We start from the raw sequence: 27,247 nt of genomic DNA, 5'->3' as shown, positions 1-27,247 counted from the left end.
TGATTTTTATCTGATCTTATGGCTCTTGCTGTACCATCAATGTAGCATGACAGAAGTGAATGCTGAACATCCAAGCCTTACTATGGCTGAGTAACATTACCTAATCAGTGGGACTGAGCAGCAAATCCACTATTTTCCCTAGCAGCTTTTGGTTGTTTGTTTTAACTCTAGTGGTCTGAATAACGTGTATCAACATGTTGGAGCAAAGTAGCCTTCTGCATAAGGTGGTGCAGGGAAAAGTCTTTCCATTTGGGGGCTGGGGAAGGGCTGTCACTGATCTTTCAATAATTTAGGTTGCAGAAAACAGTTGCTGTGCATAAAACTGTCTCAAGCAGCCTTTTGTGTATACTCATTCTGAGCTGTTTTTTGATTTTGCAAGACTGGTCTGATTTCGTGATTGCTTTTCGTGATTTGGTGATAAGAGACAGAAACCAGCAATGGTGTTTACTGTTTTGCTGCTGGACTAATAACCTTTAATTATATTTACTTAACTGGTAGATAAAGAGCTTTGATTACCATGGTGAAAGTAGTGTATTTGTTCATGCATCATTCAATGTGGATTTTCCTGTATATGGTAGAGAAAGCAGTATTTTGTCTTGGGGTTGTTCGTGTTTAGAGAGGATAAACGTCAAGTTTTGACTCTTACTTTAGAAAAGTTGGCCAAAGCAACTAGCCTAGGAAGACACCAGAAATTTCAGCAGTCTGTTTTCCAAACAAATAGAGCACATAACATTGCTGGGTTTGAGTTGGTTAAGCTTATCACTGTCAAATAGGTTCTGAAATAAAAGATCAAGACAGTAGCTGTACTTTAAACCACTGGTAATCTCAGGGTGAAATGAGCTTGGGCTTCCAAAGACAGTGAGTTATAACAGCAAGAGCTGCAGCCAATTCTTGTGAACAGAAAAGTTTTTAATTCTGTTTTACGTGACATTTTGATAAAAGAAAGTCATTGAGGCCTAAGAAAAACAGTTCTTTGAGTTCATCTCATTTTTATCTATGAATAATTACAAACAAAAAATAAGAGTTTGAAATGAGAACATGTGAGTTTACAAATGCAGACCATGATGGGTCAATCCAATGAGTTTCTGAAGAGAAAAATCTTACTTATGCTGATTTAGTGACATGTCAACAAGGCATTAACACACAGACAATTCACAAAGGCTAAAATAAATAAATAAGGTAAGTAAAACAATACAATAAGAAGGTCACAATAAATACAAATTGTCTGCAATACAGCATAGTTAACAATGGTGGTTTGAACTTTTCTGTCATAAAAAATGGCAATGATCAATATACAGAAGAACCAGACTGAATCTCATAAGTTATTTGAGACAATATACATTATGTATTACATCTTGGTCAAGTCATACACTTAAAAAAATAAATTAGAAGTTTTATTATGAAGTTGCATCTATAAACAGTAACAGAAGGATCCAAATGCAGTTAAAAGGTAGTAACCAAGAGACATCAAATCATAAGAGCTATTTGATGTAGCAAAGGATATAAAAAAACGTAACATTGAGGAATGTAAAATCAAAATCAGGAACATGACAGACACAACCACTGCAGGTGCCATGTCTTATGGTCATCAGTAAGAAGGCAGCACCAAATGGCAGGTGTGATCATCCAACCTTTGTATCTCTGGCTACATCAGTTGTCAAAATGCACAGGTACTGCAACCATTCAGCCAAAAAAAGAGTTATTTTAGCTGAAGATGTGGAGATGCAGACATGCCATTGCAGACTTAGAAGTCTTCACCATGGTCCTGAACAATTCAGCTCTTTGCTTCAGTTTTTGCAGTTGTATAGGGTGAAGGCAATACCAGCCAACCCTACAAAGCGTTGTGAAATTTACTATTCAGTAGCAGTTTGAAATTGAATACTGCTGTGTTAGCATCACGTTTTACAGCAGGGGTGAATGCAATGCTTTCCAACTACCTTATTTTTCTTTTTGATCTTTTTAAATGCAAACAATTTCCCTCACAGTTAATAGGAACAATGCATGCTTACCAAAGGGAGAAGGCACTTGTGTCTCTTTCTCCAACCTAGAAATTTCCATTCAGTAACCTTTGGCTTTGTCTATTGCCAGAGTATCAGTGATTATACTTACATTTTCATTATGTCAATATATTGTGATATTTTTATGATAGAAATTGTGCTGTAAGGACCAAAACTTAGGTTATGTTAGGTTATGTGGCAAAAGCTCACCCGCACACCCACAGAGGAGCACAGAATGGCAATGGGGACAGCCCAAATAATCCCCTGCCCACTCCCATCCCAGCACCCTGCCAAAGGGCCCAGAGGCACCATGGCAGGCAGGAACCCTACAGGCAGGGTCAGTGGGATTCCCATCACCACGAGGCACAGGGAGCAGCAGCTGGAGTGTCCTTCATTATGTAATGCAGGGGAAGAGCACATGGGAACTACACAAGACTTGCTACAGGATGTATAAGATCAGACAAATCCTCATTAAAGATCCAGTATCCAAGTCTCCTGTTTCCTGGAAGAGTGCTCGAGACTATCTAATTTTCATGCAGCAGACAAATAAACCTCAGAAGTGTGCTGTTTGATCAGGATTTTTATTAGAATGAGCAAACAACCTGATTTAGACGGTTTGTCCAGGAGGCTTACAAGAAAAGAGGGAGCACTTCTAAGAAACTTAAACCATTTGTTAAATCAATATGGATCTGACCTACGCTATACTTAACTCATGGTGAGCCAGCTGCTGAAGCCAGCAACTGTGTTCATATTAGAAACTATTTCTTCAGCTTCTCAGGGTGATAAATGCAGTTTCCTTTTGAGTTGGTAATGTCCTCACTTGGAAGCGGTTGGGTTTATTTGTATTTCAACACGAGATCCTACCATCCCCATCATAAATAGCATTGGTATTCACGCATCATGAACGTTACTTGTTCTGTTCATGCTCAGAATCTTTGTAAAATTGCTTCAGTGTGAGATCTGTGTTTGCAAATAACCTTAATTGGTGTTTGATTGGTAAACAGTTATGAATTAAGCATGCAGGTAGTCAGAGTATAAATCTGGCTTCTACATGTGCAGAAGAAAAGGAAGAAGCAATGAAATATACAGGAACACAGATGAGGAGCCCTGTAGACAATTTAAAGAATGGCACATTTGTACATATAAATTATTTCTAATTGTGTGTGCACTCTGAAAAGCTTGGGGAAAAAACATGGGAAAGAAAAGGTACACTTACAAAAAGAGCTATGTAGTGCCAGGGGACAAAAAAAAAAAAAAAAAGACATAAAATTTTAGTTGGCTAGAGGAATGGTGACAGGGAAGGCCCCTTGCATTTTGATTATACCCCACACCACACATTTCTCTCCCAGAACTTACACTTCATGCTCAAGTGTTTTTGTTTTTCATTCCTTGTGCTCTCCTCACATTTCCATTTTCAAAGCTAGAATTGATGAGAATGCACCTGCCCTCACAGGGAGATACGAAGTTGTGTGCTTACAAGAAGAGGCAGAGATTCATACATTGGTATAATGCAAAGGTTCAAGGCTCAGCAGCCCAATGCAAGGGACAAGAGAAAGACAAGAAAAATCCATTCCTTTGATAAACTCATTCCCATTGGCCCATAATGTCATACCTAAACCAGTACTTTTTAGTTCAGTAACTCTCGGATGTTTGTTTAAGACACAATAAAATTTTCCAATGGAAAGACAAGACTACAGTATCAAATACAAACCTACTGACAGTAGACCTGCCTATTAAATTACATCTGGACTCCCCAGAAGCAGCCCACAGACCTCAGGTTGAAAGCCATTAATTTACTGCTTCTGACCTTGCAAAGACCTCTGATGACCTCAAAACCTCATCCCACAGGCTTTACATGGGACTTCCAAAACTTACTTCATCTAAAAAAAAAAAAAAAAAAAAAAAAAACATCAACATACAGTAAGCGCAGAAGTATCCCTTCACATTTACTGGTAAGCAGTTTTTACTTTTTTATTTATATTTTTTTTTAAAACCAATCCTAGCAGTTCACTGGATTGTATTACAGTCATTTTTCAAGGACTACGCAGCAATTCACAGCAAAAACACCAGTTCAACATTTCAGCCAAAGCCTCTAATAGAAAACCCAACATTACGCTAAGAAAAAGAAATCAGCAAAAATCCCACCTGAACAAATAACCCAAGTGAAAAGAACTACTGAATGGATAAAAAGCCTGTATTCATTTCCCAAGTGATGAAATATAATAAAAATGCCCAATTAAGTACTTAAAACTACTAAATGTCCAGAACCATTGTAGACCTAGGCTGTTTTTCAGTCTAATACCATATGGATGGATGTGTTTTTCTTTCATTTACTGGAAACAAAAATCATGCTATGTCAGCATACAGGCAGCTAAATAAATCAAGTGGGTTAGTTAAATACACGTTAAAAAATGTTTCAGAGAAAGAGGACATTCCTGCAATATATTTAGTATTTCTGCAAGGTTTGCTGGAAAAAGGCAACCAGTTTACAGAAAATGAAAGGAAATGGGAAGCCCTGATGAATTTATGAAGACAAATAGTCAAAACTGTTAAAGACGGTATGAAAAATAAAAACAAACGCTGAAATAAGAGGAAGATAGCAGAAAAACAGAATGCAGAAAACACTGTTAACTAACCATGTAAAAGCCTTCCTTGGTAAAGCACACAAGGATGAGTAGAAAGATTATCATAGGAAGAAAAATACTGAAAATACTTATTTTGCAGCTTTCACACTTGGGGTGATTTTTAACTGTTAAACACAGAGGCCACATTTTCTAATCAAGATTTCAAGAACTATTCTGGCAGAAACATGTTACTTCAAAAAAACAAATTGTGGTTACTTTACAAAACTGGAGATATGCTAATTTTGGACGAGTAAAGGAAAAAAAAAAACCTCCAATCAGAATTTCTTGTCATTAAATCTGATGTTAGGCTGCTCTCTTTGATCGTGAACCCAAAGGATTCGTGGTACGGACCACTTGAACAATGCTTCAGTATTTGCAAACCAACATAAAAACAATCTAGAGAAGCCTGAGGTGATCTGTGAAGAGTTAGTGTTCATTCAAGCACCGTGGTATCCAGCTAACTCATTTCTAACTCAATTTCATCACACCCTGTTCTTACTAAAGATGCACCCATCCACTGAGAAATGCACACAGCTAAGATGCGAGTCTGTCAAAGTGCTTTTGAAATAGTTCAGACTGCCATACATGGGCTGTGAGGCACCCTTCTTTTCTCCCCATACTTCAAAACATAGAAGATGAACAAGATGCTGCCTCTGCTTACTTCCTTCTTGGATCTCAGAATGGTATTGTGGTGGCAATATTTGTTAAAGCTTACATGCATGAGAAAAGTCTATGTTAACACAAAAACAAAACAAAATAAGCAAACAAACAAACAAACAAACAAAAAAAAAAAAAAAAAAAAAAAAAAAAACAGAATTTGGGAGATCTCTATCACCTTATGAGATGTGTCCTTCATTAAAGGCTTTCCCTAAGCCTGAGCTCTCGAAGTGTTTTCACACCAACCATACTCATTCAAGCGGCCTTGTGGAATGTGGTAGTGTATTTTAAATTTGATTCCTTATTTTCCTACCTGTCTACAGCTCATGAGTCACAAACAAACAGCAGCACAGAGACAGAGGCTTAGCTTCCTTGGAGTAGTGTTAGATTATATGACAGCATATAATCAGACTCCAGAGGGTAAATCAAGAACTTCAATACACCTACTAACACAGAAATGCCCAAAGCTCATAAAATATGTGCACATTTCACAAACAATTCTGGGCAAGCTTAGCTGAGACTTATGTAGTTACACTAACTGTGTAGTACATACTGAGCGACCTGCATATACGATGGCTCTCTTGAAACCATACCACTGTCCTTCTCTCTAGAAAGTCAATTCGTGTCAAATAGAAAACTACAAGATTATGTAATAGGAGCATTGGTGCGACTGATCTTGCACTACGAAGCCCGTGGGGACACGACGTGCCTCAAAGAATAAATAAAAAATAATTTGAAAGTCCGAGTCCAAAAGAACTCCAATCCATTTTGTTTTCAAACAGATCAAATTCTACAGGATTTCTGGAAAGCATTACTCTTTCAGAAATGTAGCAGCTTTTTTGCTAAGATCTGGCAGCACGAGGAAAGGATGAAACAAGTGGCTCCCAAAAGTCAAGTCGTTCTACTAGAAGATGTAAACAAAGATAAACTACTGTTGTTTTGTTTTTTTCCTGCGTATCTGAATTACTTCGATATTGAACAGCAGTGTAGCTTGGGGGTTTCCTTCTTGTGGCTTCAGACTTGTGCTGTAATTTAATTAAGCCAGTTCTCTATGGCTTTCTTGGTTTCCATAAGTAACAAATGTGTACTTCGAAGCAGCACATCAATGAAATCATAATCACCTGAGCAATTGGAAATGTATCAACATAATAATCTATACAGTGATAACTGAAGCCACAGTTGTGCTCCTCTGATAGTTTACTTGATTAAATACCAACACGAGTGATCATGAAAATTGAGGATGACATGACAAAAAGCGCTTTCCCAATCCTCCTGTGTAAAGCAGAGGAGCTTGCTTTCTGCTTTACACTTCAGCCACAGAAGCAGGAAATGCACTGCATTCCTCTATGTAATAAGGAATAAAAAAAAACTATGGACCACTGTATACTTCAGCAGAGACACTTAACAAAAGGTAAATGTCCAGAGTAAGAAACAGCCCTCTGCTTCACTTTAAGAGCCATCATAAATTTCTCTTTGCCTTGAGAACTGTACTTAGTGTACTTAGTGTACTTTAGTTCCTAAAGCTCAGGCCATCAAGTCATTAATTCCTTATCTCACCCTCCTTAACAGGTATTTCTGGAGCCATAGGTGGTGACTAAGAAGCCCGCTCCAAAGTCTTTACATGTAGAATTCAGAAATTCAGATTTACTTTTTAAAAGACAAATAACTGATAATGCAATAGACAAATATATAGCCAAACAAAAAGGAAAACAAATATCTACTTCATTCCTTGCAAACTAACTTTAGTGACCATTGGTGAAAGCAAGCAGTAGAAACTTGGCCGAAAGCACTGCATGGCAGATGAGTCACAATTTACTAAAATCTTTTGCCTCTTCTCCTTTATAAACATTCAGGGAAGGACTCTTGGCTTAGTTACCCAACATCCCCTTTGTACCATCTTTTTGGTGGAAATATTTTCAGACTTCCTTTGTCCCAGATTCCAGCTGTATGGCCTTGGGATATTAAAGTAAGTGCAGACATTCAGATAAGCCACTGTAGTTCAGTCCTATCATTGTGTAGTATTTATAGCTCTTAGATCGTGGTGGAAAGAGTTTAGCGTAGTTTTACAAGACCCACTATGCTACACGGCAGTGAAATGCTGTAAAAGATGGTTTACTAGTAATCAGTGTTCTTCAGGACATACAGCCCCAGTGCTCACAGCTGTGCCTTGCCATATGTGAGGCTGAAATAATCTCTCCTTTCGCAGACTCCTGAGGATACATCTGCCCCTTTCTTCTCCTGTTTTGTATACAGTATAAGGAGAAAAAAAAATCTACTGCGTCATTTCATCTCCTCAGTGAGAATTTTATTTCACATTCTCCTTCCTCCTCCCCTCCCACACACACACACAAAAAAGCTTGAGGACAAGTATACCTGTAGCTACACATCCCAAATAACAACCAGCTTCTCTTCAAGTCAGATACCTTAAACTCAAGAAACATGTTTTTGTAACTGCTAATGAAATGTCACAGGGTTTGTGTTGACCCAAGAGCAGCATTTCTCTGCTTCTCTTGGCCTGAGCTAATTTTAGGTATGGTAACAACCGCCTAGCAGTCAGGTGGCAACTCCCTAACTTGTTCAAGCTTAGATCTCCAGACAGCACTTGTGCAGAGGTCTGACAAACTTACATAGTCACTGTGCAGCAAAGGCTTTCTCCTTGGAGATACTCAGAAGCTGTCTGACACAGACCTGGGCAACTGGCTTCAGGTGGCCCTGCCTGAGCAGGGGGCTTGGACCGAATGACCTCTGGTTTTAGGCTAGCCAATTTGAGCATTTGAACTCACACATGCTTCCCATAACAGTACTGAACCCTGTTTTATCCTGTTTTCTATACTAAAGTTTTCTGATTCTGTAACACTTTCCAATACTTTTTACTAAACACACCAAGTCCTTTAACCAAGTCCTTTCTGTGTTTTCAGATAACCAATGTACTTCAGTTATTTTAGAGAATATACACCTCAAAATCCTGGTCTCCATTTCATGTTAATCTCATCTTCCAACTGGTGAAGTCAAAGCTGAAAAATTCAGTACATTCGTACATTAGATATTTAAGATTCTGTTGCTGGTGTTGTTTCTAAACTTTTACTTTCGCTTCCTCTAGGGCACTTCAAATCATAGGCCCAAACGGTGTCTATTCCTTCTCCTGTAGTATGATCTGGGATCCAGCAAGGGAAAGGAAAACGACAGGCGATGATTCTGGCATTAGATTCAAGCTCTTCTTTGAGCTTCTTCTCCAACTGTGGCATCTGTGAGGCAGCAACAAAAAACTTTCAGGAACAGTACAAAACAGAAACATTCTCTAATCTAAGTGTCAAAGACAAGTCCAAGGTTTGAGGAATATTTGAAAAAAATAGGAAGTATTCCTGATACGTTCTGGTTTGATGCATTGACAAAGAGTATCTAGAACTAGAAAATGGTTATTTGCCCTGACCAGTGAGATCACTGCAACTGTAACTAAGTCTTTAAAATTAAATTACAGTAGATGAACCTTTAGTTTAAAAAACAAAAACATATACACACACACAACCACATTAAGGCAAGACTTTGCATTTTCTAATTCATTATTTTCTTCAGTGAGATTCTTCCCTGCAGACAATTAGAGTTTAGCATCCGAAAATTACACAATTTATAACACCTCAAGTTGCGTGATACTCAAAGGCCGATGCTTTTCATGATTTCCAGTCTAACGCCAAGATATATCTTGGGAGGCTCAAAACCCCATGTCTGGTCAGCAGACCAAAGCAAGCATTCTGCTCTCACTGTATGGCAAAGTATTGGTGTGGTACACAGCACTGAAACTGTGCTTTGTTGGCTCCAGACTATTAACAAAAACGAACACCTAAGTCCCTGCACAGCACTATGTGAAACAGCACATACCACCCTGCAGCTTGCCTTGGTTGAAGACCTGCTCCGTACAACTTTCCTCCATTGGCTTTTGTATCAGCTCAATTTTTGCTACAGGAAATATCATTGCCCCTCCAGAACTGAGCAACACTCTGCCCAGGTACTTTATCTCCCATAAGTATGCCAAAAATGCCTCTATGGATTAAGTGAGAAATGAATTAACACATCTATTTTCTTTCCAACCCCCAGATTGCTGTTATATTGGGGGCTGGGAGGACGCTGCATAGATCTATCCATTTCTGTCCTTTGCAAAAAATCGGGTGTTATGCTTAAGTAGATCACTGCACATCCATTTGGAATTCCTTCTGACAAATGATATCTATCTCAGCGAGTAATTATAGCAGCGAGCTCCAAAATTAAAATATTTTTACTTTGATATTGTGGCAGAGCATTTAACTATTAAAAGGTTGAAAGGATAGTAATTATCTACAAATACAGTTCAATTTAAGTCAGGAAGGACACAAGATAAACAAAAATTTCAAACCAAAAAATACAGAACACATTAGAAAACAAGACTGGCTTTCAAAAACGTTTTCAAAGGCTAAAGCTAACTTCAACTCTCACATACACGCAGGGCCTACCTTTGACGCTCCATCCCACTATAGCTAAATTTAAGCTTACAATGGGATATTTTAGGAAAATTGTTCAGAGGTTACTCATGGGTATATTAGATCTATGAATGCCTTTAAGTATTCTGTGCTCTGATTTATTCCATACAGCAAATGCTTTTAAACATTTTTGCTTAAATAAATGAGAAAAATAAGCCCAATTTCATATCTCAAACTGAACTAATACACCAGAAGAGACAGGACTAGGTTGTTATAGCAATTAATACAGTCCACAAACATGGTCCTAGCCTAATCTTTACTGAGTAATTATGAAAAACAGTGGTATCTCATGTCTCAAATTAGAAGATTTCATTAACAGCTCAGCCAAAAGCAATTGCATTCTTGAACCAAACTCAAAGTAGTTTTAAGCTAAATCTCTCAGTAACATTAAGCGTTATAACCATACTGTATTTTATATCATTCAGATTTTATTTGTTACATCTATATAGATAAATAGCTTAGTAAAAAACTTTTGTACAGGACATATTTAGTTAAAATTCAACTGCAGTTGTGAACATGAACACCTGGTAAAAATTCTGTCATCCCACCCTGAGCAAGTAAAAGTCTCTCTGCAATGACTCATTGATAAACACATCTTCCCCCAGATGCTTGCAAGAACAGAGGTCTCAGAGTCTTCACTAAAGATCAATACATCCCAGTTCTGTTAGCTAATCTTGGATGTGAAATAAAAGCACAGTGTGACAACATCAAACCAGACCACTATTACTATAAAAGCTAAAGACATTTACTGCCCTCAGTCAAAAAAAAAAAAAAAAGAGAGAGAGAAAATGCATTAAGAGTTTCTAGAAAATCAATTTAGTCATTCAGGAGACTAAGCATTCACAACAGAGAAAGTAAATTTAAAGAACATTATGAGCAAATTAATTCTCAGGACACACTGTAGTTCCTATGTTTGGGTCTGTTACATTTATGACAGTATTTTATTGGAAGAATTAAGACTAATATTTGCTGAATTTACTGAAGTTATTCTGAGACTAAAGGGTACTCTTTCTATCACAGTAGTATAAAAATGGGGTAAATTAGCTAATTTTAAAATTCAGCCAGTATTTCAACTAATCACGCTCACATTCTCCTATGGCATTTGTTTAGTTTACTGAAATATCTTTCTTCACTTGCACTTGTGCTCTTGGTGCAACTGCAGACTTTGTGACTGCAGATTCAAATCTTTATACTGCCCCCTCCTGGAATTCAGGCCAGAGAACACGCAGCATTCAAACCTGGGAACATCTGCAGCACGAGCACTGCAACAGCTCTCGCTAATACGCCACCAGAAAAGTAGGAAAAAAACGCATTTTCACTTCAGTTCTCACCACGAGTTACAACGTGAATCTGAAGTAGGTATTTTAATTCCCATGCTGCTAAAGGAAAAATCAGAGAGTAAGGAAACATCATTATGCTTCTTATGTCTTCCTGTTACTACCACACCAATGCATATTGCACAGCATAGCATCACGTAAAGCTCTTCACTCCACTTCATCCCACATCTGCCCTAGCACAAAAAAATAAAAAAGCAGCAGTACGGAAGCATTTATATATTTCCATTTCACTTCTCCATATGCATTCAACATATATAGAAGTTTCTAATGATAAATATAGAAAATGTAATTTTTCTCTTCTGTAGTAAAAAAGAAAAACTAGATAAAGCTGAAAGTCAAAGTCAAAGTCCTGACTGAATTTATCTAATATACCAAAATAGTCTCTATGCAGTAATATCTACAGCAATTTTGAAGAACCCATGGGACACGATGAACATAAGCTACAAGGCCCTCCTAAAAAGCAAAGAAATTTGTACACTTGTTCTCTAGCAATTACACTTGAAGTATTTGTCTTTCTTCCTAAAACCCTCACAGTCTAAAATGAGCAAGGAATTATTTCAGAATACTAGCTACTAGCCTAATTTGAGGTCATCCCATTTTTAGATAATCTAACAAAAGTTCAGTAACTTCCACTGACAAGTTCACAGAAAAGCAGCTGTAGCCAGTTTCTTACTCCCTCCTCTCCCTGCAAACATACCTTTTTTTTCCCAGTATGAAAACCTGAAATTTTCAAGAATTGATCTATCACCTTCTCAAGGCAACTTAAATACATCAGTTTTCATTTTGATTCTGAACTTCACTAATTGATGGTAAATACAATGCTACCACCACCGCCATCCAGGAATGCTTTTAGAGCTCCAGTCTGCACACCATCACACGTTTTACCAGGTTTTATCATGGACATTAATAACCAACGATGAAATACCTAAATATTATTAGTACTACCTTTGACATTTTGTAAGTTGATTTATTTTGCAGATGAGTACCTTGATATTAAAATAACTGTGCAAAAATAATAAAACTTACCATTTGAGGTACCCCAAAAATAACAACATTTGTATAATGGGAAAAAGAAACCTGAAAAAAAAAAAAAAAGAGCCTTAAAGAAATGAGCACTCTAATTGGAGAAGTTCTCACCATTCTCTCCTGAACCTTCTAAATACACTCCTTTGAACAGGGATTTAGACCAAAAATAAGAAAGGAGATCCAATATCAAGTATTCATCACACAAACTTCCACATACAGACAAGTTTATTCTGCTAAGTAGCAGAAAACTACTGCCTGGTCAAGGATATGGCTCCAATTTCAGGAGCACGAAGAAAATCAATTTAGAAAACACTGTATGATTTTATTCACTGTTATGTTTTCCCACAACTCCTATATATGTTAACATAAGATATGTTTTAAGTTTGCCCCATCTTGTTAAATGTTAGTTATTGGAGCTTCCCATTGCAATGGCTGGGTTCTTCTAGACAGTGCCCAGTTTTCCAACACACCTCTTCTGAATAAAGAGAAAAAAAGAGTATATTTACACTTTTTACCGATTCCTTGTATCTACTTTACTCTTTACAAAATGCTACTTAAAGAAAAAAGACTGATGGGAATAGCTGGGGGGAGACAAACATAAGTATAGCAAAAAGTAAGTCTCATTAAAGATGCAATTTTCATTCAAATGAATGCACGTTATAAAAAACAGCTTGAAGCAACACTAAAAATCAGGTAACATACTGCACAGCTACAGAAGAACACACATCTAATGCAATACCACAAGACAGAGTTCTTGCACATTAGGTAACAAGAGTCTTGTTACCAACTCCACAGAAGTAGCTCTCAGCGAAGCCTGACATTACAGTAGCCCACATCATTCAGCTGGCAAAAGTACGATGTAGTATGCTCAGAAAATCTGTACTGGAAAAGCACAGCAAGTCACTACAGCACAAAACCAGCAGAGCATTGTACACATGCAGTGAGCCTTGTTTCTATGCTGTAAGCACTCTTCTCAAAGCCCAATACAGCATCTTGTGGCCAGACAAATACAATTCTTCCAAGAAAGTATCTCTGAACTATGGAAATCTCCCATTCATTCTTAGGTACTCCAGCACCTACCTTCCACAAGTCTGAGATATAGAATTTGGTGTTGTGATGTACCCCATCTCTCCAGGCACGGTATCTGGAGTACCAGACTAGCCAGGGATTTAACTCATAACCAACAGCTTTGAATCCCATTTTGGCAGCTGCTATCACCTACAAGGAAGAGAAGAAATCTTCACTTAAAAACAGAGAGAGAGTGCTAAAAGGTATATTCATCCAAACAGGAGAAAGGACAGAATTTTATTTACACGTCAAAGGAACGTACATTTAGAAGTAATCAGATTTTAATTCCTAAGAGAATGGTAGTATAGCAAACAAAAATTCAGATTATATTTTGCTATTATGATTAGTTCTGTTGAAATTGATATTCACACAAACAAAATTAACCACTTAAACATTCACAGGACAAAGCTGTAAGCTTGTACTATGTCTACAGCTCACATAAAAGTTTAATTTAACATATTCATGGCACTATCTTAGAATTCAAGAGTACCAAAACTGACCCTGGAGACAGTAAAACACATAAGCAGATACACTCAGAATTAGAGCATGCAACCTAGTTGAGAAGCAGTGAAGGGTAAGGCACTTGAAAGATCTCTGCATCAAAGCCAAAATGACCTATCAATGGAAAGTCTGTGAAACCAATCTGTTGACATCCATAAAAATAAAAATTAAAGAAAAAAAAAAAATCACAGAGCAAACCTCAAAGTGTATCTTTTACCTAATGTTAAACTTCACACATAATTTTGAAAAGGCAAAAGGTAACTCAGTTAACAAAATGTATCAAGTATACTCCCTCAAATCAGACCTTAATATTCAGAATCATTACGCTGTATAGCAAATGTCTTCTAACTAAATCAAAGCTTTTTTTTTTTTTTTTTTTTTTTTGAGGAAACTTCAAACCAAAACAGCACACTAATTTTTAGAAATATTAAAATCTAGGACTGAGCCATAATTTAAAAGGTTACTGCCAAGCTTTAATCAGGAAAAGCCTTATCAGCTATGAATTGCAGGCAAGGTAGAATCAGGAAGAAGTACAAATTTTTTAATACAACATCTCAAACAGCAGTATCACACAATATGCTGCACAGTATTAAAATAACGCCACTTGCATCACACACACCAAATTTTCAAATATAGTAAAAGAATCTGACATTTTCACCATGCTTGAAAATAAAATATGTTCATATTTGTTCACAGAATACACCATGTAAGTGCTAAATATTTACAAACATGAACAGAAGCTCAACTTTTTTCAATACAGATGCATTAAGGCAACACTGAGCATCCAATTTGGGGCACCTGGCTCTCCAAGCAGCCTTCAGTCTCCATTTAGGCACTAATGTGCATATATACACATGTATATTTATATATATGTATATATATAGGTGCCTACATATGTAGATATATATGGAATTGGAATAAAATACGCAGTAGCTAGTCAAATTAGGTGTCTCGGATAAGGGTCAAAAGCCAGAATGCTGAGTAGAGAGGACATCAGAAACTGCAGTTCTCTTGTACCTATGTACTTTTCCCTAGGTCTTACTTAGGTGCAATTCGTTCACAATTTGGATGTCCAAATACAACTGCAGCATGGACAGATGGTCAAATCATTCACATGAAATATGGACAAAAGCAGTATTCAAGAAAGATCTTCCTTGTTTCCATCAACAACCCACTTAATGCACCATCCTGTTATGCAGGTGCTTTAAAAATAGTACCCAAAACACCACAACTACAAAAAAAAAAAAAAAATACTATTCTCTGCAGCGCTCTCCCTCACCACCACTTTTGACAAATGGAAGGTCTGGGCAATGCCCTGAAAGCACAGCATCACTTTGGTTACCCAAAAATTTCCCCCCAGACTTCCCTAACTTCTTTTTGCATCTATTTCTGCCCCAAAACTCCACAGCAAGCTGTTGAGCTCAATCTTAAAATAATTTTGCAGTGGGTTGGATGAATCCTAACTTTGCCACATAATGATAAAGACCAGAAACTGACACTGAAAAATGGGTGTTACAATACTAAAAACATTTGAAGCCAGTAAAATTGCCTGTCCTATATCCTAATTTCCATACAGAAAAAGCCTTGAACTAGCTTCTGTACTGAAAGTCTGCTGAGAGCAGAGCAGCCTTTCCACAGTTGTTTCCTACCATTCAGCTTTGCAGTGGCTCTGGTTTACCATATTCATGTTGAAATGGGGCAGCCAGCAGTGTACAATGGCATTAAGACTACAGTTTTAATGATACCATGATATTTATTTTTGTAATCCATCATTCCTTTCTCATCTTTTTGTTCTTCTGTCACTTTTATGCAGTAATCACAGAGCTGCAGCTCCAAAAGCAGAGGGTTATTTAAGCTCACAGCCTCACATGCTGCAGCTATAAACCTATGTGGAATACAGCTCTCCGGGAAAACACAGTGCCAATACTTTAATTACATCTTTTTATGTGAACGCAGTGCAATGCCTCCCAAGCAACGAGATGAGGTTATGATTTGGGATGCTACTTTGTCAAGCTGAGAGTAAGGCTGGAACAAAACTATCGATTGTTCACCTAAACTAAACGTAAACCATTCTCAGGCTTTGCATAAAGCTTGGTAAAATACAATGTGTGTGAAGGAAAACATTTGTAAATATGACAAAGCAGAGGCCAGGAGTGGAGTATTTGCTGCTTTGCTGAGGTAGAGAAGGAAGAAGACGTCTGTAACTTACAACGCGGCCATCCCCACTGCCAATGTCAGCTAGAGAGCCGCTTCTGCCCTGCAACATTTTCAGGACATTCTGGATCTGCGCTGAGGTGGCGGGGACGAAGGGCAGGCACACCTTCCTGAGGGCTGGCGCCAGGAAGGGGGTGACCACGGCGTACAGGGCCACCAGCACCCCGCCAACTGCGCCCGTGGCCAGCAGCCCCCACTGCCTTCTTCTGGAGGGCTCCTCAGGGCTTCCTTGTGCGAGTGGAGCGGGGCTCTCGGCCACCAGTGCTTTGGACACCATGCCTGTGGACAAAGATTAACAGGGGGATGGCTTCACTAACTGAGGGATTAACAGGCAAAACATCATGATGTGACACGTGTAACACAAGGGGGGTGCTTAAACACTTCAGCTGATTCCTAGGTCTTAAAAAAATGTTAAATAAAAAATCAAATTATTGCATATAAGCGGCTGAGGTACTAGGTTTATTGCTCATGAAGAAAAAGAAGAAAAGACACATTGCCCCTCTCCCCTGGCCCCCCGCCCCACACCCCACAATGAGGGATCCCCCCCGCCGGCGGCCTTATTTATGGAGGAGGACCCTACCACCCCTCTATGGCGGGGGAGATAAGGGAGGAGAGCGAGCACCTTTCTGCACACGCTGAAGAGAAGATCCGCACGGCTCCCTTCGGCAGCGGGGCTGCCCTTCCTTATTCTCTTCCCGTCACCTCGCTGCGGCCCGCCTGGCGCCCGAATTGCGCCTAATCGCATTCCCCACCCCCCCCGCGCCGCGCTAGTGGACGGGGCCGCGAGCGCCGCGCAGCGCCCGGAGTCCCCGGCCGCTTCCAGAAAGCTCCGCCGCGGGCGCCACATAAGTTCCCCCCGCGAAATATGTCGCGGGGCGGCCCTTTGCGCAGGCGCGGTGCCGCCGGCGGGCGAGCGCGTGGCGTCACGGCGCGGCGTGCAGGGCGGGCGCGGCTCGTGCTCGGGTGGCCGTTGGGAGCGGTTGGGGGCCGTTGGGAGCCGCCGCAGCCATGTCGGCCATGGGGACGCTGGCGTTTGATGAGTATGGGCGGCCCTTCCTCATCCTCAAGGACCAGGAGCGCAAGACGCGCCTCATGGGGCTGGAGGCGCTCAAGGTGAGCGGGGGGGGCCGGCAGGCGGCGGCGGGGCCCTGCCGGGGATGGCCGCCACACGCGGCCGGGGGGAGCCGTGCGCTCAGTTTTCCTCTGTGAGCCTTAAACGTGCGAGTGAGTTGTTCTATAAGCCTTGCCTCCACGTGTGACAAAAAGGCTCGTGAAATACCTAGCCTAAAAGCCATGTGCTTATGTAGGTCTTTTTCCAGTCATAGTTCTCTGTTGCTACTTAAAATACAACATTTGCAATACTTAACTACCACAATAGAATAGTTTTTCTTTATATTTCTTATCTTAATACTGCTATTTGTGGACGCAAAATACTGATTTAACTTTTCCATTCTTTTATAGTCTCACATAATGGCAGCAAAGGCTGTGGCAAATACCCTGAAAACATCCCTCGGGCCCAACGGTAATAAATCACTTTAATTATTTCTACTTACTAATTGTTTTTTTTTCAGGGGTGTCTAGGTTTGTCCTCACATTCTGTCTTTTTCAGGCTTGGATAAAATGATGGTGGACAAAGATGGTGAGGTGACAGTAACCAACGATGGCGCTACCATCCTGAATATGATGGATGTGGACCACCAGATTGCCAAGCTCATGGTGGAGCTGTCTAAATCTCAAGATGATGAGATTGGGGATGGAACTACAGGAGTCGTTGGTAAGAAAAGATTTTACATTTAGTTTGGGATTTCTAGTTTTAAAGCCAAGTTTCTTAAACTATTTTAAGAAATCACTTATGGAGTGACAGAGGCTTTTCTGAAGCATGTTTTTAGAGTATTTATTGCATCACTATTCTTTTTAGTTCATCTGTTAGGAGGTTTTTTAATCCAAAAGATGCTTTTGTGTCTCTCTTAAAGTATGGCAGCATTTGAAGTTAGTGTTGGAAGGCCTCTTTGTACTTTCAGAACTCTTTGCATAATTTTCTTCCATAATGATCTTACTGTCTCCTGTGCTTTTACAGTCTCAATGCAGTCTTCTTTCTCAGTAAGTAGGGCATTGATGGCATTATTATTACCAATATTATTACCTAATAAACCTCAAACTGATACTGCAGAATAAATCCAAAGGTATACTTCTTAAGCTTTTGATAATGTATAATACAGGATGCCTCCATCTGTGGGAGAGTGAACATTATTTAAAAATTTTGTTTTACAGTTTTGGCTGGAGCACTGTTGGAACAGGCTGAGCAGTTGCTGGACCGTGGTATTCACCCCATCAGAATAGCAGATGGTTACGAGCAGGCAGCTCGCATTGCTATTGAGCATCTCGACAAAATCAGCGACAGCTTTCCAGTTGACCCACAGAACACAGAGCCTCTGATCCAGACAGCCAAGACAACACTAGGCTCTAAAGTGTAAGTTCACAAAACCTTCGAGAATATTGACAAATGTTTATATTTTCCATACGTACATGAAAATTTACAAATACTTATATTTTCCACTTAAGTTGAAAGGAGAAATCCTTGATGCTTTGATGAATTATTAAGTTATTACTAGAGTTGCTGCTCTTTAATGTTTCTTTGATTTTGGCTGCTTTCTCAATGGACTCTTATCTCTGGATAAGAAACTGTGAAACCCTTGTTCTCTAAAGGGGCAACTCCATGAAGTTAAACAGCTGCAAAATCAATTTCGTTCTACCTATTTTATTCTGTGTTTGTGCATCATAGCAAGTGCAAACTTTGTAAAAGTAGCTACCTGTTAGTTCTCTCTCTTTTTTTTTTTTTTTTTTTTTTTTTTTTTTTTTTTTTTTTTTACCCAAAAAGACATGTAGTGGTAGCTACTGGTTCTATAAGTGCATTTTTATTAAAAATACACAAATCTAAATTAAGATCTTGGGTGTAAAAGTGAGCTTTCCATTTGTACTGTAACGTTTATTTGCTATATAGTATGGAGTAAATGAGCATCAGTGTCATTTCCCAGTTTTATTTCTTGGGACAGTTTTTGTCTGTCCCTCTTTGGGCACTAGCTTTCTAAGATATTGTGGAGTTAATACCTAAAATTATAGGAAACGCATGAGAGAGAGTTAAAACAGAAAAGTACAGAGAGGGGTGTCTCTCATTTTTAATTCCTGTGGGCCTGTTTTTGCAAAGTGCAGTTTATGATTGCAGTATCTTTTGACACATTGTAAGAGCTTCCTATGCAGACCTGTCTTAACGTTGGTTTCTGGGACTAGAGTATTTTGAGTAGTTAGTTCTCCTTGCTTTCTTCAAATCTGCGTCTTGCAACTGTGTTCATGAAGACATGTGTTCTGGTTTCTGTCATGTTTGGCATGTTCAGGTGAACCAGTGAGCAGGACACCCTCTCTTCATACAGCAAACAAGCTATTAGTAATACTAATATGTATATATGTATGTATCTGCACATACATATATATACACACATATATTATGTTTCATATTGACAGAGTCAATTTCTTTCTTCTGAACTGTATACATGTAACACATCTTCCTTGTATTCTCTTTTATTTAGTGTTAACCGCTGTCACAGACAAATGGCAGAAATTGCCGTGAATGCTGTACTGACAGTAGCAGATATGGAACGTAAAGATGTTGATTTTGAGCTGATCAAAGTGCAAGGCAAAGTGGGAGGTAGACTGGAAGATACGCAGCTGGTTAAAGGAGTGATTGTGGATAAAGATTTCAGTCATCCGCAGATGCCTAAAGTAAGCGAACACTCTGGTTGTCATCTGTAACAGTTTAAATGATTCTGCATAGAAATAGACCAAAAATGCTGTTCTAGCATTGAAGCATTTAAACACCGCTGTGGTTTGGCTTGTTGCTTCACTCATGTATCAACAGAGGAAGGGAAGAGGAATGTTAAATTCTTTGTTGGATAGGACCAACTTAGAAGTCACAAGAATCTTGAGAAATGATTGGGGAGATGATTACTGCACAACTAAGTGAGAACAAGCATAAAGTGCAAGTCATTGGTAGAGAGTAATGCGAAGAACTGTGTTAGAATTGAGAACCAAATGTCAGTGTACTGATTTTTAATGCAACTCAGTATCACAAAACTTGTACTGTTACACTCTGAGTTGGAGTGTTGTCCTGTTTGGAACACCATAGAAGTAGTATTTTCAATGGTAACAGTAGGTAGGAGTTTTTTGTTGTTTTTTTTTTTTAATAATTTAATACTTAAAATAACTGGTAAAGATTGAGTGCTTAAACGGTGTCTAGAAGCTGTGGAATTTCTTTTGAATTAGTTCAATTTTTGATAGAAGTGTGTGGCTGTTAGTTAAAACTTCAGAAAGAGTCAAGTGATCTTCAAGGTTCTTTCTGTCTCTACCTTTTTAACAACGTCTGTACATTGTGCAAATACAAGAAAGAGGTGTTACTGTGATTAAAATGCAACCTTTTCATTTTATTTTATTTTATGTTAATGTACAGGAGCTCAAAGATGCTAAAATTGCAATCCTTACTTGTCCATTTGAACCACCTAAGCCCAAAACCAAGCATAAGCTTGATGTCACATCTGTGGAAGATTACAAGGCACTGCAGAAATACGAGAAGGAGAAGTTTGAAGAAATGGTGAAGCAGGTGGAGTGTTCAACGTTACCTCTCTGTTTTGTAATTTTTCATAGCCTTTGCACAAAACAGCATAATGCATTGATTTATTCCTGCAAATGAGCTACTAATCCAGATAAGAGGCAGCATACAAGGAATTGTAAGGCTGTGAGTGAAAGTTAAGTTTATGGAAGTAATAGATAACACTCTAGTTTGAAATGTACTTTCAATTCTATATGTGCCACTTACACAGATACATGCCTTCTTCAGAGAGTTCTGTTTTGAGAAAAGTGCAATTAAAACTGTTAAGAAACTTGTCTTCCTTTCTGGTTTAGTGCTGATCTGTAGATTGTTGTGTGTTGATTTCAGATAAAAGACACTGGTGCAAACCTTGCTATTTGCCAGTGGGGTTTTGATGATGAGGCAAACCACTTGCTGCTCCAGAACGAGCTGCCTGCTGTTCGTTGGGTTGGTGGACCTGAAATAGAAGTAAGTAAAATCTTCAGAAACCAGGATTCGCACCAGTCCTCCTGTTATACAGCCATATTATACAACCAGCTTGTTGTGTAGTGCTGTACCAATTAAGTGTGGGCTTTTTAGGTAGAACTGCATAATGAGGTGTGATATTGGTAAATATTGGAGCAAAATCACTGGGAAGATCTAGGGGAAGAAACGAGGATTATTGGGGTTACAGTCTATTATTGGTGTCCGTGAGTATTGCCTGTTGCAGATTTTATGTGGCTGGAATTGCTTCTCCTTTCAGTCTTAGTGTTTGTAGAAACAAGGCATTGCCTGAAATCTGCCCTTTGACTGAAGCAATGAGAATGTAACTTTGGAGGCATTTGATAGATTCGTTTCTATTAGCTTATGCTATTTAAGCACTATGGAAAAGTCTTCTCAAAATAATTGATGGTTGTTTAATTTTAGTTAATTGCCATTGCAACTGGAGGGCGCATTGTTCCTCGCTTCTGTGAACTCACACCAGAGAAGCTGGGGTTTGCTGGTATCGTCCGAGAGATCTCCTTTGGAACAACAAAGGACAGGATGCTCGTCATTGAACAGTGTCAGAATTCTAGAGCTGTGACCATTTTCATTAGAGGAGGAAATAAAATGGTAAGGTGCTTAGTTTATGTCCTCGTTTTGGCTGGGATAGAATTGATCTTTGTCCTAGTAGCTGGTGTGATGCTGTGCTCGGATTGAGGATGAGAATAATGGTGATAATGCACTGATGCTCACTTGCAGTTAGCAAGTGGCTGTGTGCTGTTTAGCTGCCTACCAGGTTGGATCACAGCAGTTCGTTACTAATGTTTGATGCCTCAGTTGTTGAATGTGTAGTTTTTTTCATATTAAGAGCACGTTAACTCTTCAATTATTTTTATCTAAATTTTACTCTGCACTGTGGAAGAATTTGGGGGAAGTGGGGCTATAGGCAACAGTGACTGCTAAGTCACGTTAAATTCATATCCCATGTTTTTGAATGAAAATGTTATGTTTCTCACTATTAGACCATATTGTTTGTAAATAGAGAAATAATTTTATTTGTGGGTGCTTTTTTTTTTTCTCATGGAAAGGTCATTTTTATGAGTAAAGATATATTAGTATTTTTGCGAGATCAGGTTTTCTGTGCTTCTGTATGTCATTTCTAATTTATAACAGTTTAAAAGAACAGAATGAGACCATTTTTAATGCTTCTCTACTTAATCTCGTCACTGACTGAACTGTTAGTGTGGAATTACATTTAGTATAGGTCAAATTCTACTTTGGGTGAAAAATGGGAAAAAAAGAATTTTAAGTGCCAGTCTAAAGAGTTCTTTCAGAAAACAAAAATGCTTCCTGAAAGGTTAGCATAGCTTGTTAAATCCTTCTACATCTGTTGGAGTTGACACAAATTGCAGTCTGAAAATAATGTTGGCATTTACATTTGTGGCTTTTGTCTTGGTATGTATTTTTCATTCCTTCTCTGCTACTAGGAAGCCAACACTTCTGAAGTAGTATAGTATAGCAGCAGTAGAGCAGTGAAGAGATCCTCTAGTTCATGTGCAGTTTTTGTTTCTATACTCGGAAATTCATCTTCATATCAGTCAGTTGTGTGCTGTAAAGTATGTGCCATGTTCTAATTCCAGATCATTGAAGAAGCAAAGCGATCTCTTCATGATGCATTATGTGTGATCCGGAATCTTGTCCGTGATAATCGTATTGTGTATGGTGGTGGTGCTGCTGAAATTTCTTGTGCCTTGGCAGTCAGTGAAGCAGCAGATAAGGTAAGGAAGAAACATTCTACAACTCTCTTTAATTTCCCATGGAGAAAAAAAGGATTAAGACCATTTTAAGAGTTTCCAAAAAGCTTCAAAGAGCTTCCAGAAAAATGCATATTACAGAACTTCCTGACATTCTCTGATAACCAGCGTTAAAGTTTTGCTTCCCCTCTTTGTAAAGTTGTTGCAAGTGCCTTTTTGTGTTTTTTCCTAGTGCCCATCTTTGGAACAGTATGCCATGAGAGCTTTTGCAGATGCCCTGGAGGTAATCCCCATGGCCCTGTCGGAGAACAGTGGAATGAATCCAATACACACTATGACTGAAGTACGGGCTAGACAAGTGAAAGAAAATAATCCTGCTCTCGGCATTGATTGCTTGCAGAAAGGAACAAATGGTAAGATGTGTAATGGGGAGAAGGAGAGAAGCATAACAGGGTTTTCTTCCTCAAAAAATGAAAAAGGTTATATTTTGTCCCCCAGCCCCTTTTTTCTTTTAATTTTTTTTTTTTTTTTTTAAGATGTCTGTCACTTCAATTATGAACTTTTTTCCCTTGTCCTGATAAATGGGAGTGGGAGAGACACATGATGTCTGATAGGAAGAAAACGCGTAACTGCTTGAACCAAAAGTGACAAGATTAGTTGTAGATCCTGCTGACCTGGTGGGACAGGAATAAAAACTATTCACTAAGAGGCAAAAATGGGATGTGTTCTTAGTACTGTATTTTTAGTGATCCATTTTACAGTGCAGTCCTACCAACCAACAGTTGTTTTGAGAAACAGCTTGCGAAGAAGAAAGCAAAAGGTTGGAAATGTCTTTAGGTAGTCTTGTTCACACTGCTACATGCACATGTATAGACCTATAACAAGCAAGTGAAGGCTACAAAATCAGTGTATGAAAATACGTTTTCATCTGAATTTACACTGTTCAAATTCTTATTTTCATGTTCCTTTCAGGAAAAAAAAAAAGGCAGTACATTTTGGAACACAGCATAAAGCCTTGTGTTTGTGTAATGCATAGCCCTTCCTTGATTAGATGTCTCTGCATTATGGCACGTCAGCTTTCAGTGGTCATTCTGCCCCTAGGATGCTTCTAATATTTGTATATAGAAGTACAGGAAGGTGAAGTTATGATTGAGGAAGGCTTAATTGGGGAAAAGAGTTTGATCTTAATGTTCTATGGTCTTTGGGAAGAACCCAGACTTAAAGCTATAGTTTATGCAAAGTATTCATTAACTATGGTGGGCAAGAGTAATTTAGTATCTTTAAAATTATATAGTAAATAACTGTCTGGGTTAAACATTACATTCAGGTTTGAGGAAGCCATCTAATTCTTTCACATGTCTTTTACAGATATGAAACAGCAACATGTTATAGAAACCTTGATTGGTAAGAAACAACAGATTTCTCTGGCGACTCAGGTCGTTAGAATGATTTTGAAGATTGATGATATCCGTAGGCCTGGAGAATCTGAAGAGTAAAGGTTGAAAAGCAAGAAACATTAAGGGGGCCACAGCAGTAGCGAAGACGGTAGTACTCTGATGCTTCATCTTCAGCTATTTATTTTGGACACTGTTTCAGATACTGTAATGGCTAATTGTTGGAAATAAAACACAATTTAGCACTGATGGTTTCAGTACTAGTTTTGGAAGCCTCATTGCATTTTTTCTTAGAGGGGTGTGAATGTTCTTAGGGAAAACTTCTTGAATGTATGGGGAAGGAAAAAAAAAAGCATGGATAATGCATTAACAGAATTTTGTAGGTCCTTTTTCCATTGCTCCTGCAGCTAATTCCTTTATCTGCCTGTGAGCTAAGTCTGCAGATTTTCATTTTAAGAGGTCTTCTGTCCCTCTTCAGTGAAGTAAGCAGAAAATTATTGTAGCCTCTGGTAATTCTTAAATATCTCAAGTATGAATTTTAAATTTGGCAATGAAAAATATTCGGATTACATGCTTCCAGTTCTCACTTGTGGTACTGAGTATGAGGTTTTCTTATATCAAGGCAACCTGTGCTTGTTGCATTCCTGGGTTTTGACAGCCATTGAGTAATTACAGTGTTAGAGCCATTTGAACAGTGGCATGTACGAATATCACATTACAAGAAACAAGCTACATAACCAGTTCTGCACCAAATATGACCATCTTAGAAGTTCAGGGTTTAGGAAACCCTAAAAAACAAGGTTTTAGGAAAGGGTTTAGGAAAAAAGATTATTTGGATCCTTGCAGAATCTTCAAACCAATTCTCTGAATACTTTAACTTTCATTGGGCCTGTTACCACTCACATTTAGTGTATTCCTGGTTGATGTGCAGGGAGGAGTTTTTTTACAGGGATTCACAGGGATTGCATTCAGCCATGCGTTTGGTTCTTTTTTTTTTTCTTCCCAGAACTTACCTATGCTACCGAGAATAAATGTATGTACTTCATATGTCCCAAAAATGATTTTAAAATGGAGGAGTAAAATTTACCTGTAAGCTGCCTTGCATCTTTGCATGTATAGTTCCTAGTAAGAAGCAAGTAGCAAACCAGAAATAACGTGTAGGTTTTTGGTGTGGGGTTCTGTTTGGTGTTTTGTTTTTTTGTTGTTGTTGTTTGTTTTTTCATAGTAGTACAGAGGAAGCTACTTCTCTTGCCTCTGTTAGCTAGCATGTTCTGTTTTAGTTGTGTTACGATTACCACTTGAGTGAAACAAAATCCTTCAGTGAGTGTCAGTAGAGGAAGGTTAGAGAAGTCTGATTTTTATGGTGTGAAAGTTCCAGTGCTGGTTATGATAAAAGTGTATTTCCATAACTATTTAAGAAGGAATCCCGCAAAGCTTTATTTTAATTAGTTAGAAACTGACTACCGTAACTTCTGTTCATCATTGTTCTCTTCCAAAATAGGTTTATATACATGCAGATCCATGAACAGAACAGTTGCACAGTTTTACTGCAGCTGAAGTCTGGTACTTGGAATTGATTCATGGCTGTAATTGTGACTAAAATCCCATAAATCCATTGGCTCATGTAGAGCCAGCTCTTACTTTGCTTAATAGCTCCGAATGAACGTGGCTATAGCTCGGACTTCCAAGGAGTAGTTTAATTGTACTGGTGGGATTGTACATAAGATGGAAAGGAAGTGAGAAAATGGTTTGTTGTTTGTGTTTCATTAGTTTTTCCCTTCAAGTCTGTAACAGTGAATTCCATGACCAAATTATTCAAAAGCTTCACTTGTTTCAGTTATATTGTCTTTTGGCATGGTGTAGATGATGTGACCTATTTAAAATGGGAGATGCCCAGAAGAAAGGCAGTTCTGGACACTGCTTCTCTTGTTCTGAGTTTGGTATTCTGACCAGGAGACGTGAGGGAGGGCAGGCTCTGCAAGCAGCACTGCCACTAGAGGGGAGAAAGCTGTGGCGATGCTCCACACGTTGTATATGGAATCGGTTCACAGCAGCTTGGAGGCTACAGTTTATGTGTACACCAAATTGTTCTCGCTATCAAAAAGATCTGCAGCATGTTATGCTGGTAGTTTCTAATGATACATGAATTGAAATCTGGTCAAATTTATGTTGTGGTTTTTAATATTTTCTATCATTCCTGGGAACATATTTTGTTTGTAGCAAACTGCCTAATTGAGAAGTCTCTAGAACAGCAGGGAAAAGAGTCCCAGAATTGCAAGATCACATCTTTTTGTTAATCTGACTTAAGGAAATAAGACTTTGTGCTCTGTATATAAATATTAACCTTCAGTCAGACCTCAGTATTGAAAGTTTGAAGTTCAGTGGTGGAATGCTGGAAAAAAAATCTAAAAATGAAGAATTAGTCTTTTATTAGAGACTTTGATTTTCAACATTTAGTAGTATCAGCTACATTGTTGTTATTTAACATACATTAGTTACTTGAATTTAACATATTAGTTGTTTAACATATATTTAGTTGTTACTGTTGTATAGGCAGTTAATTGGAGGACAAGCAACATGCAACTGAAAACATTAATCGAGATTAATGAAACTGATGCAGCTCAAACTGGTATGCTCTCGGGGCTGATGTAAATGGATTTGTGCTTTACCAGGGCTGTGGGAGTAGCAGTATTGTGAGTTTGTGTGGTGGTCTGCCCTAGTCACATAGAGTGGAGGAGACATCTGAGTGATGACAAAGCTGTGGCAGACAAACACAGATGTTTAAATTAAGCGTGTTGTGTCTCTAAACATTAGTACTTTTGGGAAATGAAAGCCTTGCCTAGTGGTGTGTGCATTTGGGGCTGAGGACCACAAGCACCCCACATTCCCTTCAGGTCCTACTGCTGCTTTACACCAGGGAAAACACGAGGTTCGCCACTGGAGGGCGATGAATGCACACCCGTGTTGAAGGGACTGCGGACATGGTTAAAAGCCAGCTGAAGGAGCCGAGCAGCTCTGCCAGCATCACCCACATGGCATGCATTTGTCAGCAGCAAGAGCTGA

General features: G+C 38.7%; 2 protein-coding genes across 2 annotated transcripts; one reads left to right on the top strand and one right to left on the bottom strand.

Annotated features, from left to right (window-relative positions):
• Positions 1-589: 589 nt before the first annotated feature.
• On the bottom strand, positions 590-16,913 carry ATPSCKMT (ATP synthase c subunit lysine N-methyltransferase). The gene is made up of 5 exons (XM_082754648.1): positions 16,558-16,913; positions 15,931-16,214; positions 13,233-13,370; positions 12,153-12,203; positions 590-8,523 (listed from the first exon to the last, which is right to left on the bottom strand). Exons 2-5 carry the CDS (start codon positions 16,210-16,212, stop codon positions 8,326-8,328), a joined length of 669 nt encoding a protein of 222 aa, XP_082610774.1. The 5' UTR covers positions 16,213-16,214; positions 16,558-16,913; the 3' UTR covers positions 590-8,325.
• CCT5 (chaperonin containing TCP1 subunit 5) lies at positions 16,869-24,444 on the top strand. The gene is made up of 11 exons (XM_082754647.1): positions 16,869-17,048; positions 17,397-17,457; positions 17,545-17,709; positions 18,207-18,405; positions 19,520-19,712; positions 20,437-20,586; positions 20,923-21,042; positions 21,481-21,666; positions 22,677-22,814; positions 23,023-23,203; positions 24,159-24,444. The coding sequence occupies exons 1-11, from the start codon at positions 16,944-16,946 to the stop codon at positions 24,284-24,286; spliced, it is 1,626 nt and encodes a 541-aa protein (XP_082610773.1). The 5' UTR covers positions 16,869-16,943; the 3' UTR covers positions 24,287-24,444.
• The last annotated feature ends 2,803 nt before the right edge of the window (positions 24,445-27,247 follow it).

Source organism: Aythya marila (assembly GCF_965140915.1).
Source record: "Aythya marila genome assembly, chromosome: 2".
In the NCBI taxonomy this organism is placed as follows: Eukaryota; Metazoa; Chordata; class Aves; order Anseriformes; family Anatidae; genus Aythya; species Aythya marila.
This window is presented reverse-complemented; position numbering and strand designations above follow the sequence as displayed.

Coding starts and splice junctions, on each gene's coding strand:
- CCT5 (XM_082754647.1), top strand. CDS start 16,944: ATGTCGGCCATGGGGACGCTGGCGTTTGATGAGTATGGGCGGCCCTTC. Junction 17,458..17,544: donor AACATCCCTCGGGCCCAACG/GTAATAAATCAC, acceptor TGTCTTTTTCAG/GCTTGGATAAAATGATGGTG. Junction 18,406..19,519: donor ACAACACTAGGCTCTAAAGT/GTAAGTTCACAA, acceptor TCTTTTATTTAG/TGTTAACCGCTGTCACAGAC.
- ATPSCKMT (XM_082754648.1), bottom strand. CDS start 16,212: ATGGTGTCCAAAGCACTGGTGGCCGAGAGCCCCGCTCCACTCGCACAA. Junction 13,371..15,930: donor GCAGTGGGGATGGCCGCGTT/GTAAGTTACAGA, acceptor TCTTCCTTGTAG/GTGATAGCAGCTGCCAAAAT. Junction 8,524..12,152: donor TTTTTGGGGTACCTCAAATG/GTAAGTTTTATT, acceptor GCTGCCTCACAG/ATGCCACAGTTGGAGAAGAA.